Consider the following 13,421-nt stretch of genomic DNA (forward strand, 5'->3'; position numbering starts at 1 on the left):
ATGACATGGTAGTAGCAGAAAACTAACCGTCTGACTCAGAGGTGCTTTCAAGTCCTGAGCAGTGAAAATAAGGGCTCAGGTCTCCTGTGGTTTTCTGCAGACGATGGCAGGGATTTCTGGCTGTTCATGCTGTTGTTAAGCATCTGCGTAGGAACAGCACATATTCAACAGGTCCCTGAAAGAACTTAAACTCTATTAAAATCTATTACAACAAAGAGGAGGAAAACTAACAGTGTTTGCATGCAGGCCACAACAAGTCTAACAGTTGGGAAATTTCATGTGTTTTTGGTTCTCTTCCTGCATTAGAGGGGAGCAGTTTCATATTCATAGACCCAACCATGCATGTTGAAGTGTGTGGCCACTGGCCGACCTATATTTTCAGTAATAACAGCTGATGTGATCTGTGATTTCTGAGTCTGGTGCCAACATGAGCGCTGGGTTTGCCTATATATTTGGGTTGGTGTTCAGTGTGCTGGAAACAACCCATACGCACCGCATGCAAGAATCCAGATTCCATCTGGTTACAGCAGGGTTTTGTAAAAAATATCTAAAGAGCTAGGCAAAGGATTAGAATAAAGAGGTGCTAATAGGGTGCAGTTGGGACAGGAAAGGAAGCTGTAAAGAATTTAATGGAAAAAGAGGGTCAAGGAACATAAAAAATAAAATAGGAAGAAAAAGAGGCATTTTTTTAAAAGGTGAAAGAGTAACAATAATAAAGAATGAAAGATTCTTTCATTTTTGCCAGTTTCAACAAAACCCTTAAGAAAATTCTGTAGTCTGACGTTTAATTTTAAAACATGTCAGTGTATCCAATCCTTTTTTCCAATCCTGCTTTGTTTTTTTCGGATGCTGGGACGCAGTTGCAGAGCTCTAATCTTCTCCTTGGCCTCATGAAACTACTGTCCCCTGCCCCACATTATTTGGCTCTCCCAAGAGGTGGCAGAAGTTCAAAGGGATGTGTAATTTGCAAAGCACTTTGGAATCATGCTGGAAGAAAGACACTGTTATTAATATCGTACCTTTTTTTCTCCCCAGATCACTTTATATGTAATGTAGGTTATTGTTTTTCATTTTTATTACAATCTCAACAGCAATAACCTCCTCCTCCACTTATACAACATGATCTCACTCCATCCCAAAGAGTTTGCAATCCACAGTACACACAGATCGAGACAGGAAGCAAATGGACAGTGTAGGATAATGAATGTAAGTCACACCGCGCAGCCAAAAGAGCAACAGAGAATGAGTGTCCTATGACCAAGTCTTGTGCTCTGGACATTAGACCTTTCCCTGGAGACAAATTCTGTGTAAGATGATTCCCTTACATTTTGAGTAGAAGTGTAAATCTAGATAATAATACACAAAACAGAGCAGACCTACTACAGAAGGGAAAGCATTATTCTTTCTTCTGCTCAGGTAAAGGGCTGGGTCCGAGTGGAAGCAAGAAAAGACCTTATTGTAACAAGATGCTACCGTAATTTTACTTGAAACCCTAAAACAAATTCAGGGCTTATAAAAAAAGCATTGACATGGTGGAAGAGAATGGTTTCTTTAAGATGTTCTTGGTCAGAGAATATGCTAAGCATGCATTTCTAATATCTGGGTGGGCAAACGCAAGTGGAAATTTAAATTCTACAGAGGCACGGAGAATGTGCTTCTGAAAAATGTTTCCAGTCAAAAGCATGTTAAGTGTGAAAGTGTGGTCTACACGGAGGGAGTGAGGGAGTGTGGTCTGTCAGATCATCAGCAAGGATTTTGTGGCCTTTCTGGGCATTAAGCACATTTGGTGTCTGCTGTCATTGCTCCAACAAAAAATGTACCAATGAGAGTGTCACTGTGCTGGTGCTAATTGCTCCTGAGGAGAAGTGGGCTGAACTGTGGCTATAAATTGCCCGATAATTCCATACAGAAGAAGGGAGTACAACATTGGAACAACATTAAGGGCTGAATCTGAATCCACAAAAGAACACAATCTGCACATGGGAACAGACTGGCTCTTTCTCAGGAGATTTTGTGTGATTCAACCTAACCCACTGTCGCTGCCCTGGAGAGGCAGCAATACCATGAGAAAAATGTGCAACAAGGAGGAGTTCACCAAGAGCTCAGAATCACAGAGATCCCATTGAGAAACAGCACTGTGGGTCTTAAGGCTCTACAAGACTTTGATGTGCAAGGCCTCTCTATGTCGTATTCAGCTGATAGAGACAAAAGCCTCTCACTTCCTCCCAAGCTTTGTAAGCTGCTTTTCTTCAGCTCTGCCACCTGAACCCCTCCATATCACCTTGACTCACTCCAGTCTCTTCCCAAGGTCTTTACAAAAGGTCTAAAAGAAATACTTGATGCTAGGGCAGAAACACAAGCAGATGCTCCTTGTTTCTGCCTTTCAGAGAAAATGACATGACAGAAATGCCAGCATCACTGAATCCTCATTTAGGAAACTTCCTCTTGCAAATGACATTGTTTCCTTGAAGCCATTGAGACTTCGGCTTTCCTTACAGACCTAGAAGCACACAGGCTATCTCATTACACCTTTCAGAACTGCTGAAAGCAGCATGGCCACAACATCGTACAGCTGTAATAGACACCGCAGACACAAAACGAAATCTGAAAAAAAACTATCCTTATTGATGGATTACCTGACACTACACTTCCCTGCTTCAGGGCACTTTAATCAGAGCACAAGTCCAATTAGAAGGAAATGTGCTGCTTCTCATTTCCCCTACTGTTTCTGCCAGCAGGATGAGTTTTGTAGGTACTTCTCCCTGGCTTCTATGACTGTACAAGATGTGACAGCTATCAAGTTGCTTTGAACTGGCTTTTGTAGATATTCCTGAGCTTTATCCTAAACTTGTTTTCTAACTGCTATCAAAAGCGTACTAAAAATTGCTTCAGACCACGAGTGAACATTTTTGCTAGCAAACAAACAGAACACATTAATTTGCTTTTCTGTGTTTTGTCACTTTGGACAGAAACTCTATTTTTTATACAACGCAGGACAAAATTAAGTCAGCTAAAAGTGCTTGCCAAAAGAAAAGCTTTTTATTATTTTTAGAACTTACAACTATTAAAGCTTTAATTACTCCTACTGATGCAGAAAACCATTCTTACTGAGGAAAGCATCTAAAATGTGTTTCATTGTCATTTCTTGACTTTAGCAAGATTCAGGTATGTTTCCAAAACTATGAAGGTGTTGGTAGATGCTGAACAAACTTCACACAAACAAAAGACACTCCTTGCCTGCAGACTCCCACTCTAAACTACTCTGCTCGTACAGATCAGGCATGCAACACAGCAGACAAGCTATAGAAGCTTAAAGGCTGTGGGCTGTTCAGGAGGTTATTTGTAGCACTGTGTGCTACAAAAATTAATCAGACCCTACTCTGTGATGGTTTAAAAAAAAAAAAAAAAGGTTGGATAAGCATTCACTGCAATCTTGTCTAGCTTTATACTTTGAGTTGCTCTGTCTCCCAGGAGGCAGCCAAAAGGAAAAGAAAAAAACATCCTCAGACAATGCATGCAGGCAGCTCACATGGAATCTGGACTTACTGGTCACAGATTAAATGGACTCTGAGGTAATGAAAATCTGATCTGCTCAACAAAAGGAAATGAATATTACAGCTGGTTACTGTGGCTAACAATGCATCCCGATGCTTTTAGACATTTTCACCATGTTCACCAGATGGAGACTTTGGAAATGGGTGATTTGTGAAGGAAGAGGATATTGGTTTTTATATTTTAACTCCTTACCGTGACTGGCAGGGGTGTGTGTTACATTTCCTGACCTGGGGCTCGGGGCGATTCACTCGCTGGCAGTCACTGTCATTCACCAGTGTCATGGTCTTGTTAATAATTCGAGTACAGGACACAATTGTTTTCCGTTCGCCTGTAAGAAAAGTAAAAAAACTATGCTGAAAAACAGGAAACTATTTGCTAAGAACAAAAATTTGTAAACTTATTAACTAGGTCTCCCTACTATCTTTACAAGATGCAATTTACACAGCCCTACAAACACTGTAAGCAATCTTATTTCCACTTGTCTTACCTTTGTACTGTTCTGTTTTTGTGCTTTTCTTTTCTTCTTCAGAAAAGCTACAAATCTCTCCCCAGTAACTGTAAAATTGACTGCTCCACAAGAACAACACATTGGGCTTTCTCCTTCTAGCACTTAATGGGAAAACGATCTTGAAAACAATTTGCTTTCATTTCTGGTTCCTCCTTCACATGTTACAGTGCCCTGTAATCACCCAGGACAGATGCTCCAGCTATGTAAACTGGAGACACAACCACCCGCCCCTCGGTGACTGATAATGACAGGACAGCTGCCTCTTGCTGCTCCCAGTACAGGAGGAGTCAGGTTGAAAAGGAGTAACGAGGCTTCAATGGTGATAAACTGGGTTTGTCTGTATTTCACAAAGTGGTGAAATTAAGTCACCAAAATAAAATATTTCTGATCTTCCTCTCCCTCCATTTATGCTGCTTAAAAAACCTTGCTAGTAAGAGACATCTCAGGAGTAGTCAACTTTTCCTGAACAAACTAATTCTTGTGTATCAGATATTTCCTTGAGACAGCAGAACTGTGGCCCTCCGGAATCAGCTCTCCTCTGTGTGCCAGAAGAAAAGCGGTGTCATGAGGCAGCACGACAGTAACCAGATGTGACAAAGAAAATGCCATTCCTGCACCATATGACTTTGCCATGCTGGTAATTGTTTTGTTTTCTCTGCTCCTCTTCTTGTAACCCTCAGCTCGCAACAGATTGACTCTGTTCCTGATTTACAGCAGATAATTCAAAATAACTCAAATTCTGTTAATACAGGATTTGTACAAGTCTGTATGGAGGTTATTGATGGCTAAATTGATTGATGCAGTTCAGGATCAAACCGCACAAAGGGAAGAGGCCCTTCCCAGGTTGGATAAGTAGTAAAAGCATCTGACAACCAAAGCATATGAGATCAATTGCCATTCAAGCTACTGCTGGTGGAAGTCCTGTTGCCAGGTACTGACAGAATTCAGGGATGTGGCAGGCTTGTTACACAGTTCAGAAAAGCCACAAACAAATTTACTACTCTTTCAGGTGAAGGCTTAATGGCTCTAACAAATTGTTTTAAAAGGTGAGTAAAAGTGTCCATTTTAAGATTTTTTTTTACAGAAAAAAATCCATGATTTCAGTATACTGAGGGCAGTGAACCTTCAAACAAGAAGATGAGCACTCTTTTCCTGTGTTATAAAATATGATAAATAACCAGGTAAACTTGTGAAGAAAAACTGGCCAGAAGGCATGGAAATGATCCATGTTCCTCAAGGAAAACCCTACTTCTTCCAGCACTGAAAATTCAACCGACAGTGGCTGACAAACCGGCCTCTGGCTTCAAAGGCATCAAATCCCCCCGAGGGTTTCAACAAATCTGTTTCAGGGATCATCTGAAAAGTGTGATTTGCAATGTGCTAATGTACTCCCAGAAAGTCCACCCCACATTAAGAGGGTCTGATGCAATCCTCCAGGAGTTGTCACAGCAGCACTGCTCCCATTTCATCCCCGGGGAAGGAAATGTCTTTCAGCGAACATGTCTGAACACCTGTGGAAACTCTACTCCAAGAATGTGACGGAGGTTTGAGATATGAGGCTGCACGCAGCGCCTTGAGCCATCCGCGGAGCACTAAGCCAGGTGCAGTCCCAGCCTAGAGTAACAAGCCGACAAAGCAGTGTCCCTGCCAAAATGCTGGGTGAAAATTAACTGTGGGGATGCAGATGATAGCTGGGAGAGCTGGTGAGAACGAGCTCTCGTCTGAGTTCATTATGGCAACATACATCACCAGGGCCAGCTTCCTTCATGTTCTGGCGACACCGCCTTCTGCAGGCACCTCTAACGGCTGGTGTCTGCAGGCGCTGGACAAGTCCCACCAAGCTTCCAAAAGGCCTCACCTCCTCCACACTGCACGCTGCACCCTTCCCATCCGCTGTGCGTCCAGATGTACAAAGAATCCTGTTGCTTTTCTGGCTCGCTTCTGTTTTCAGCAGTATAGTTTACAGGAATGGTGTATTCATAATGAATTCCATAATTCTGGTCATGAAATAACAGCACCTGGTTGAGCAGGAAAAGAAAGACTGTTAAGACATACTGTGAACTGGGAAAGCTAACAGAATGCAGAGACAGTAATGCTAGAAATGCTGTTTCAGGTCCATATTTCCAAAATATAAGTACTTCATGACAGGCAACCAAATCTTTATCTAGGAACCTGAAATTACAGTAGTGTTGGCAATCCAGGGCCTCTGTGAGAGCACTCACAGCTCATGATTTGTGAGTATTTGAAATAATCAAGGAGATATCTAAGCCTGGAATCTGGTACATGACTATTACTGTTGTGTAAGTCTCAAATGTGATCAGCAAGCCAGTATCTAAAGAGAAATAGTAACACAACAGGAAGCATTAAATCACCAGTTTTCAAATAACAACTATTTTAACGAGTGTCTACAGTTAAAAATAACATCCCTCATCATACCTGTCCTACTTTTGTTTTCCAGAAAGCAGGGTGTTTCCAAGTCTCATACACAGACCCAGGCTTCTGGATGGGGAACTTAGTAGAGAATGGGGAAATCTACAGATCATGGTCCTGGGCAGCCTGCTCTATGCTACCCTGCTTGAGAAGGGCAGGTGAAGAAAATAACCTCCAGATTATCTCTTCCAGCCTTCAACAGTTCTGACTGATTCTGTGAGCTGCAGCATTTACTGTTGCATTTGAGTTGAGCTGCAGCAGTCCAGTTTGAAGGCAGAAGCATTTATTAATGCATCTGAAGGCACAATGTGACCCTTCTCAAAGCAAAACAAAGCAATGAAAGCAAAAAATTCACATGCTTCCTGGAAAATGTGGCACTCAAAGTGAGGGTGACTATTCCTGCTGAAAGCTGTAGGAGCAGGATTTTGTCATCTCAGAAGCCTGAGGATGGCAAGGTGGAGCTGTATCATCCAGCTGCTGGCAGCATGTGTATTTCCATAGCCCTGCACATTGCTGGAAGGAGGTGAAATCTGCTTTCGACAGCAAACTGATTGCTTCCCATGGAGTTACATGTGACGTCTTTAGTGTTATTATTCTGGAATTTACTGACCACTAAAAAACGCTGAGGAACAGAGAAAAATGCTTAACTGTTCACCACAGGCAAATGACAGTTCTGGTCCTGTTCTCATTTCCATGTCGGGTTTCATTTGGCTCTCAATTCTACTGGCTTAAGACAGAAGTGACTAGAAGACACCCAATACAGTATCAGGCCCATGGATTATCACTCTAATACAAAAATCAAAGAATTACTACTGTAATGCTGATGCAGTGGTGTTATACTTATTATCCCATAATCTCAGTAGCATTAGACTGGTGAATTCTGCTGGCTCTTGGCACCTACTGGAACAGGAGCAGCACCCTAGCTAAGATATTTTAAGTTGGGGCTGTCAAAATGAAGCAAGCAGCTGCACAATCAAAAAAAAAGCAAACTTACAAATGCTATTTTATCTCAACAATCATTGCTTCCCATTAAGATTGGCAGAAATCACTCCTACTTTACCAATGGTTTCACTAAAGCTGTCGTATGCTCGTTTAACCAAAAATCCCCCAGCATATGTGCTAAAATAAAGTGTCCAGCTTGTAGCCACCGACGTCCTGGAGGTCTATGGGGCAACACAAACTCAGCACCTGGGAGTTGCTCTCCATGGCGCAGATTTCAGGCAGAAAAACATCTTTCAGAAGATGTTGGAAACAAAGGTATGATTTTGCTTCAGCTACAGAGGGAGCCTTCCTACCAGAACTGAATGCCACAGTTGCAACTAGTTAGCCATCGTTACAAAGATGGATCTATATACTTTTCTTCACAATTAGAAATACCAGGCATTCAGCAGCAGAGAGCTCAAGTACTGCTCTGGCAGTTTAAGTGCACAGGATACAGGCAGCTTGTTCTACAGAATCGATCAATCAGTCTTGTCTAAAGCATCTTTATGCTTTGGGAGTGTCTGGTTGTCCTCTGTTGCCAAAAGGAGGTCTAGCACAGGCCTAGTTACACAAACATTAATTTCTCCAAGAAATATACTTACAGCAACGCACTTGGAGAAATGCCCCAAGTATTAAAAACCAGCCCCTAAAAAGAAATCCTTATTATCTCAATATGGGAGCAAGACTAGTGAATCTAAAGGCCCATATGAAACCAATTTCATGCAATTTCGTAGCCACATATAATTGGTGTGTGTGTGTATGTGTGTATAATTGGTTTCAAATGCAGGTCACAATGGATTGACTGAAGCTTCTGGCTCTTTGTCAGTCCAGTGTATTCCACCACTGTTTGAACAACAGTTTTCTATTTAGAGGTAACTGGTAACCATCCTGCCATTCTTGCACTGAAAGAATGAAACCCACTACCCTTTATCAAGGAAAAAGATTAATATCTGATCTGGAGAAAAGACTTCACGCGTGCTTTGTTTATGACTGGCAATGATTTTCAGCCACGTGTTTTTTTTTTTAATGGACTGGTAACTTTTACTTTCCTCTTTTTTAATCATTTCAGGAAGATTTTGCTCTTATCTGCTGAAAAAGTCTGTACCTGAATCTGATGCTCGTGGGGAACCTTGTAATCACTATGTTATTTACTTGTTATTAACTGTGTTTCCTGTGTTATTTTCTTACTTCTTAGTGAAGGAGAAACAGCATTTCTTTAAAATCAGAGTTCTACTCATGCTGAAGTTTGCAAAATGCTGGTACCAGATTTCACTGCAATAAGCCTCAACCCAGCAATGCTCTGGGAAGTTCCTAGAGCTGGCAAAGGAATCCTGCACAGCATCTTCACAAGGTTAGGAAGATCTTGCAAGTACAAGATATTTTGTCAATGTCCTGGTGTCAGAAGCGAAGATTTGCATTAAGGCCAAACTCAAGGAGATGTTGATTTTTCTTGATGATGAGCATAGCTCCTTTATACAGGGCAGACCCTGCATTACGTGGTCAGGAGAAGGCTGATGTGTCCAAACCCAACTCACTGACTGTTTCAGAAGTAAACTGAACCCAGCATTACCCTGGTCTGTATATGAGCCTGGTACACTCACCCATCTGTCTGATAAGACAAAACACCTCATCTTCCTTGCATTTTGACACAGGAAAGGCACTAACAAAGTGGATTTTTTTGTTTTGTTTTTTGTTTGTTTTGTGAGTGTGAAAAGTTCAAGCAACTTCTGAGCTTTTCAGACTGAGCTGTCAGATGTTTTACAGTGAATGTCAATGAGAAAAAAAAATAAGATGAAGAAAGGGAGAGATTTCTAATACTTAGCAGTGCTTTAAGTTAGTCTTCATTGAACAAACACAACAAAAAGTCACATGGAAAAGAAACTGCACGCAGAAAAATGTAATTGAATAAAAAAGTCATAGTAAACAATGCAAATGTTAAAATACTCTATGTTTGTATGCAAATCTCTCTATAGAAATCTTGAAGCTTTACACAAAGTTTCAACTAGTTAACACATTTGTGAGACAGCCATTAATAGATTATCTTATAGGTAGAAACATTCAGGTTACCACTGACATTAAGGGACTGGCCCATCACCCCATCACCCAAATTAACAGAAGGACTATGCTGAACATTAGCAAAACCTTCAAGAACAGCTTAAAACACATAAAACTTAAAAAAAAAAAGAAAAAGAAAAAGAAAAAGAAAACAAGGAACATTTCTGTATGCAATGAAGCCACTACAGAGAGTCAAATTCACATGTATCATCTCTACATGCAAAATGTTCATTTTTTTTCTATTAGAGCAACAACGTGTTTAAATACAGAGTATGTTTTGGCATAAGCTAAGAAGGAATTTTGGCAAAATTTCTATTCATGTATGTGAGCAGGTATGTCCATGAAGGAAAGAAGGCTCCTGGAGACCTATGGACTCTAGCACGAACCTGTCATATTATCTGTGGCACATTACAGGAATGTCCTGTAATGGAAATGGTTTTACTGGGACACTGCATGTTCCCCAAGTTATTTTTAAGTAGTGAGGTGGTTATCTCCAGCCCTTCCAATGCTGCAAAAGAATTCAAGGAGAAGCAACACTGCATACCTGTAAGAAACTCTAGTGAGGAAGCAATCAAAATTTAACTTTCATCTAGAATATAAACCCTTTAGGTTGCATCACTTAAGAAACACAAACAAAGGATATAAAGTTACCATCAAGTGCAGTGGTATTTTAGTTGGTCCTTTGGCAGAGATTTTCTCCCACAGACCCCTTCGCACGTACCGGACAGTAGTGCCTGCGATCTGAAACTCACCAGGAAGCTCAATTTTCCAGTCGCTGTTAATGGATCTCTTACTGGAATCTTTTAAAGCTGGAAAGAATCAAATATCGTGGAATGAAATGAAAGCAAATATGTAATTACAAATAGGCTACTGACTACACTGACTGAAGATTAGGCTACTGACTACACTGACTGAAGACTGAACTTCTTTCTCAGCCCACTTGAAGTGCAAGATGCAGCAGGCTTGTAACAGACACAAGTTTAGAAGATAAATTAAGTATAATTTTAGCTGACTTATCTAGAGGTTACTAACTTGTGCATATCCTATATTTCAGTTGCTGAAGGAATTTCTAATTACATTACCATTACCATTAAGTAAAAATAATATTGTATAAACTGGTATTGCTAAGGTTTTACTACCTAAAATTATTAGGTTCCGCTTTTCAAAGAAGCAAAGTTCTCCGGCTTCAAAACTTTGAACGTTCTCTGTGTCATTCCTCTGCCAGAGAATTTAAAGGGAGGGGGAAAAAAAAGCGTGCAGCAGCAGTTTACAAATGAAAAGGAAGGAAAGGTAACTACCCACTGTCCTTGGAAAAAAAGGACTACTAATTCAGGACTAAATGGTAGAAATCTTCCAGAGTTTGATCTATTTCAGGAGCATGCCTGAAAAACACGTGGATTTATGGCATGTTGTTGAATTCAGTTCCATACATACAGTTCTTTGCAAAGGGAAGTTTGTGCAAGTAAAATGCTTTTCTTTGATTTTCAGTGAAGAAAGATTTGATCTGTGTTTAAGGTAAGACTAAAATACTACAGCACTGTGCTGACAAGCAAAAACCATAAAGCAGTGACTGACTAGGAGAAGTGCGAACCCTATTAGCCCATTTTGCTTATCCAAGCTAAGTGGAATACAGATTGGGAACACAAAGCACAATTAGAAAACAATTAGTTAGAGCCATAATTCTTCCTGGAATAGCCCAATTATTATTAGTCAAAGGTTTACGGAGTAAACTTACACAGGTTTTTGTAAAAGGAACATGTCTGGTATATCAAAAATTACCACTTAAATCACTTCTAGGATTCTTCTCAAATCTAACTATTTAGATGTTAATCTTAGAAAAACAGATGGTACCATAAACATGGACACATACACCAAATTGGTAGACATGATATAAGGATCTAACAACACAGAGTAGCTGCTAGAGGACAACCTGAAGCGAATTCTGGTAAAACACTTACATAGACACTGTTACACTCTTAAAGCCATTAAAACCAGTACCTGGGGCGAAACAAGATGAGAGAACCAGTGGCTGTAAACAGAAGCCTGGTTTGCAAGGCATGATCTGTCTATTTTAATGTAAAGTGTCTATATGACTGAAGTCTGGCAGCAGCTGAGTTTGATGATTCCCATTCAGACAGTACATAATGAAACCTATTCAAATATTCAAGCATTAGCAAAAAACTCATAGATCATTTCTCTCTAAACTCTCCTTCCAAATGGAGCAAGACAACTCTGCTTTTTTTTTTTTTTTTACTTTCCAAGCAGAATGAATTTCTGAAATTTTATTTTCCTAAACTTGCCTTGAGAAAAAAAAAAAAAATCCATGAAATCTTTATGTTGATACACCTATTTTTAAGTGCATATCTTTAAGTGCAAAATCTAACTTCTGCTGAGTTTGTGTGTCCTCCATAACGCAAACACTGAACAGTTACAAAGGCAAGTCAAGTTACAAGGCAGACTGGTCAGTGAACTTGGCAGATCAGTGTAATAACCCCTTTGCTCAAGCCTGGAAGGCAGAATATTCCAACCTGCAACAACTGCCTAAAAGCGTAATTTAATGCGCCGCTTACGTTGCTCTTAATTACTCCAGAGACTTTTTTTTTTCAGTTAAAAAGCTGGAGAGTCATTACAAAGCTCCAGCATCAGAAATAAAACAAGCTGATAGTCAGGATATTGCCTGATGCCTTCTTTGCTCTCAAAACAGAACGCAGAAACAAGTGATATACTGTCTGTGCCTGCGTGTGATGGAAAGCAGGACACAAAGAAAAAATATCAGCAGGCAACGCAGAGCCTGACACAGGCACTTTGCTTTCAGAGTTCGTGAGCTGGAGCCGCATGCATCATGTCAGCTGCTGCAAGACCACATCCGTCCCGTCTGATGCACATCCTCTGTGCATCAGTAAGGGCAAAAAGAAAGCCATATTACAGAAGGAATCCCTGTAAGATGATTATTGACAGGGAAAGATACTTGGAGAATTGCGTCCTTTCTTCCAGGAGAACTTACTGCATCAGCAACACTGCTGTTCTTCAAATACTGAAAAGCAACTCTAAGGGCACCTGATTTCTGTGACTTAGTGCAAGGTCATCTCAGGATTTCTGTGTTTTCTACAGTACGATGGAAACACAGTTATTCAGACGTCTGGGTGATGCATTGAAGAGAAAATTGGCAGATCCTGTTTTAAGAGAGTGAAAGTCCCAGGCCCCGCTGTGGAGATCCACGTCCTATGGTCGAGTCTGCCGTGACATCAGACAGCAGAGGCTGTTTTGCAGTTACTGGGCTCCCTTAGTTCAAGGTTAACTGTGTCTCTTGGCTAAGCCTTCAACACGATGTTTTCTCAACCTCCAGCATTTCAAGCCTATTCTCTTCCAATAAAAAATACAACCCTGGCTTGCACTTTACTGAGTGTGTTGCAAGAAGGTAAGAGGAGATGATTTAAGGCCTTTTCAAGTCAATAGGAAAAGCTCCCATTGTCATCCCTTTGGATCAAGTCCCCAAAGCCAGCAAATCCTTCCAGCTGTGTGTAGGCTACACGTAATTCCCTAAAATGCTTAGGAGACCAGGAGCTGGACTTGTCAACTGCACAACACACCTGACTTTTCTGTTTGGTCTGATTTCCTAGGAGGATTGTTTATTGTAATACTGGACTACTCTACGTGGACCTTCTTTTTATTCTGGCTGGCCTTGTCTAGCACCATTTAAATAGCTACCACGGTGAAGGCCCCCTCAAGACCTGAAGGGTCAGCTCACCCCTTCCTCAAATGACATTTCAGAGGATGGAAATCCCTGTTAGTTTTCCCTTTAGGGGATTTCCTGAACAAGCTTTTATTTGGCTCAACAGGACAAGTTGAGCCTCCGTATCCTACAGAGGTTACTAAAGGCAACAGACGACTC

The 13,421-nt window shown here is 40.8% G+C and overlaps 1 protein-coding gene across 1 annotated transcript in view; it reads right to left on the bottom strand.

Moving 5' to 3' along the window:
• Positions 1-13,421, bottom strand: part of ADAMTS17 (ADAM metallopeptidase with thrombospondin type 1 motif 17) — a 168,475-nt gene that overhangs the window by 30,577 nt on the left and 124,477 nt on the right. Inside the window, exons 17-19 of the mRNA XM_082769551.1 lie at positions 10,181-10,338; positions 5,922-6,081; positions 3,748-3,883 (exon numbers count right to left, since the gene is read on the bottom strand). Coding sequence (XP_082625677.1) covers positions 3,748-3,883; positions 5,922-6,081; positions 10,181-10,338 — 454 coding nt within the window. The remainder of the gene's footprint in view (positions 1-3,747; positions 3,884-5,921; positions 6,082-10,180; positions 10,339-13,421) is intronic.

Source organism: Aythya marila (genome assembly GCF_965140915.1).
Source record: "Aythya marila genome assembly, chromosome: 11".
Taxonomy (NCBI): Eukaryota; Metazoa; Chordata; class Aves; order Anseriformes; family Anatidae; genus Aythya; species Aythya marila.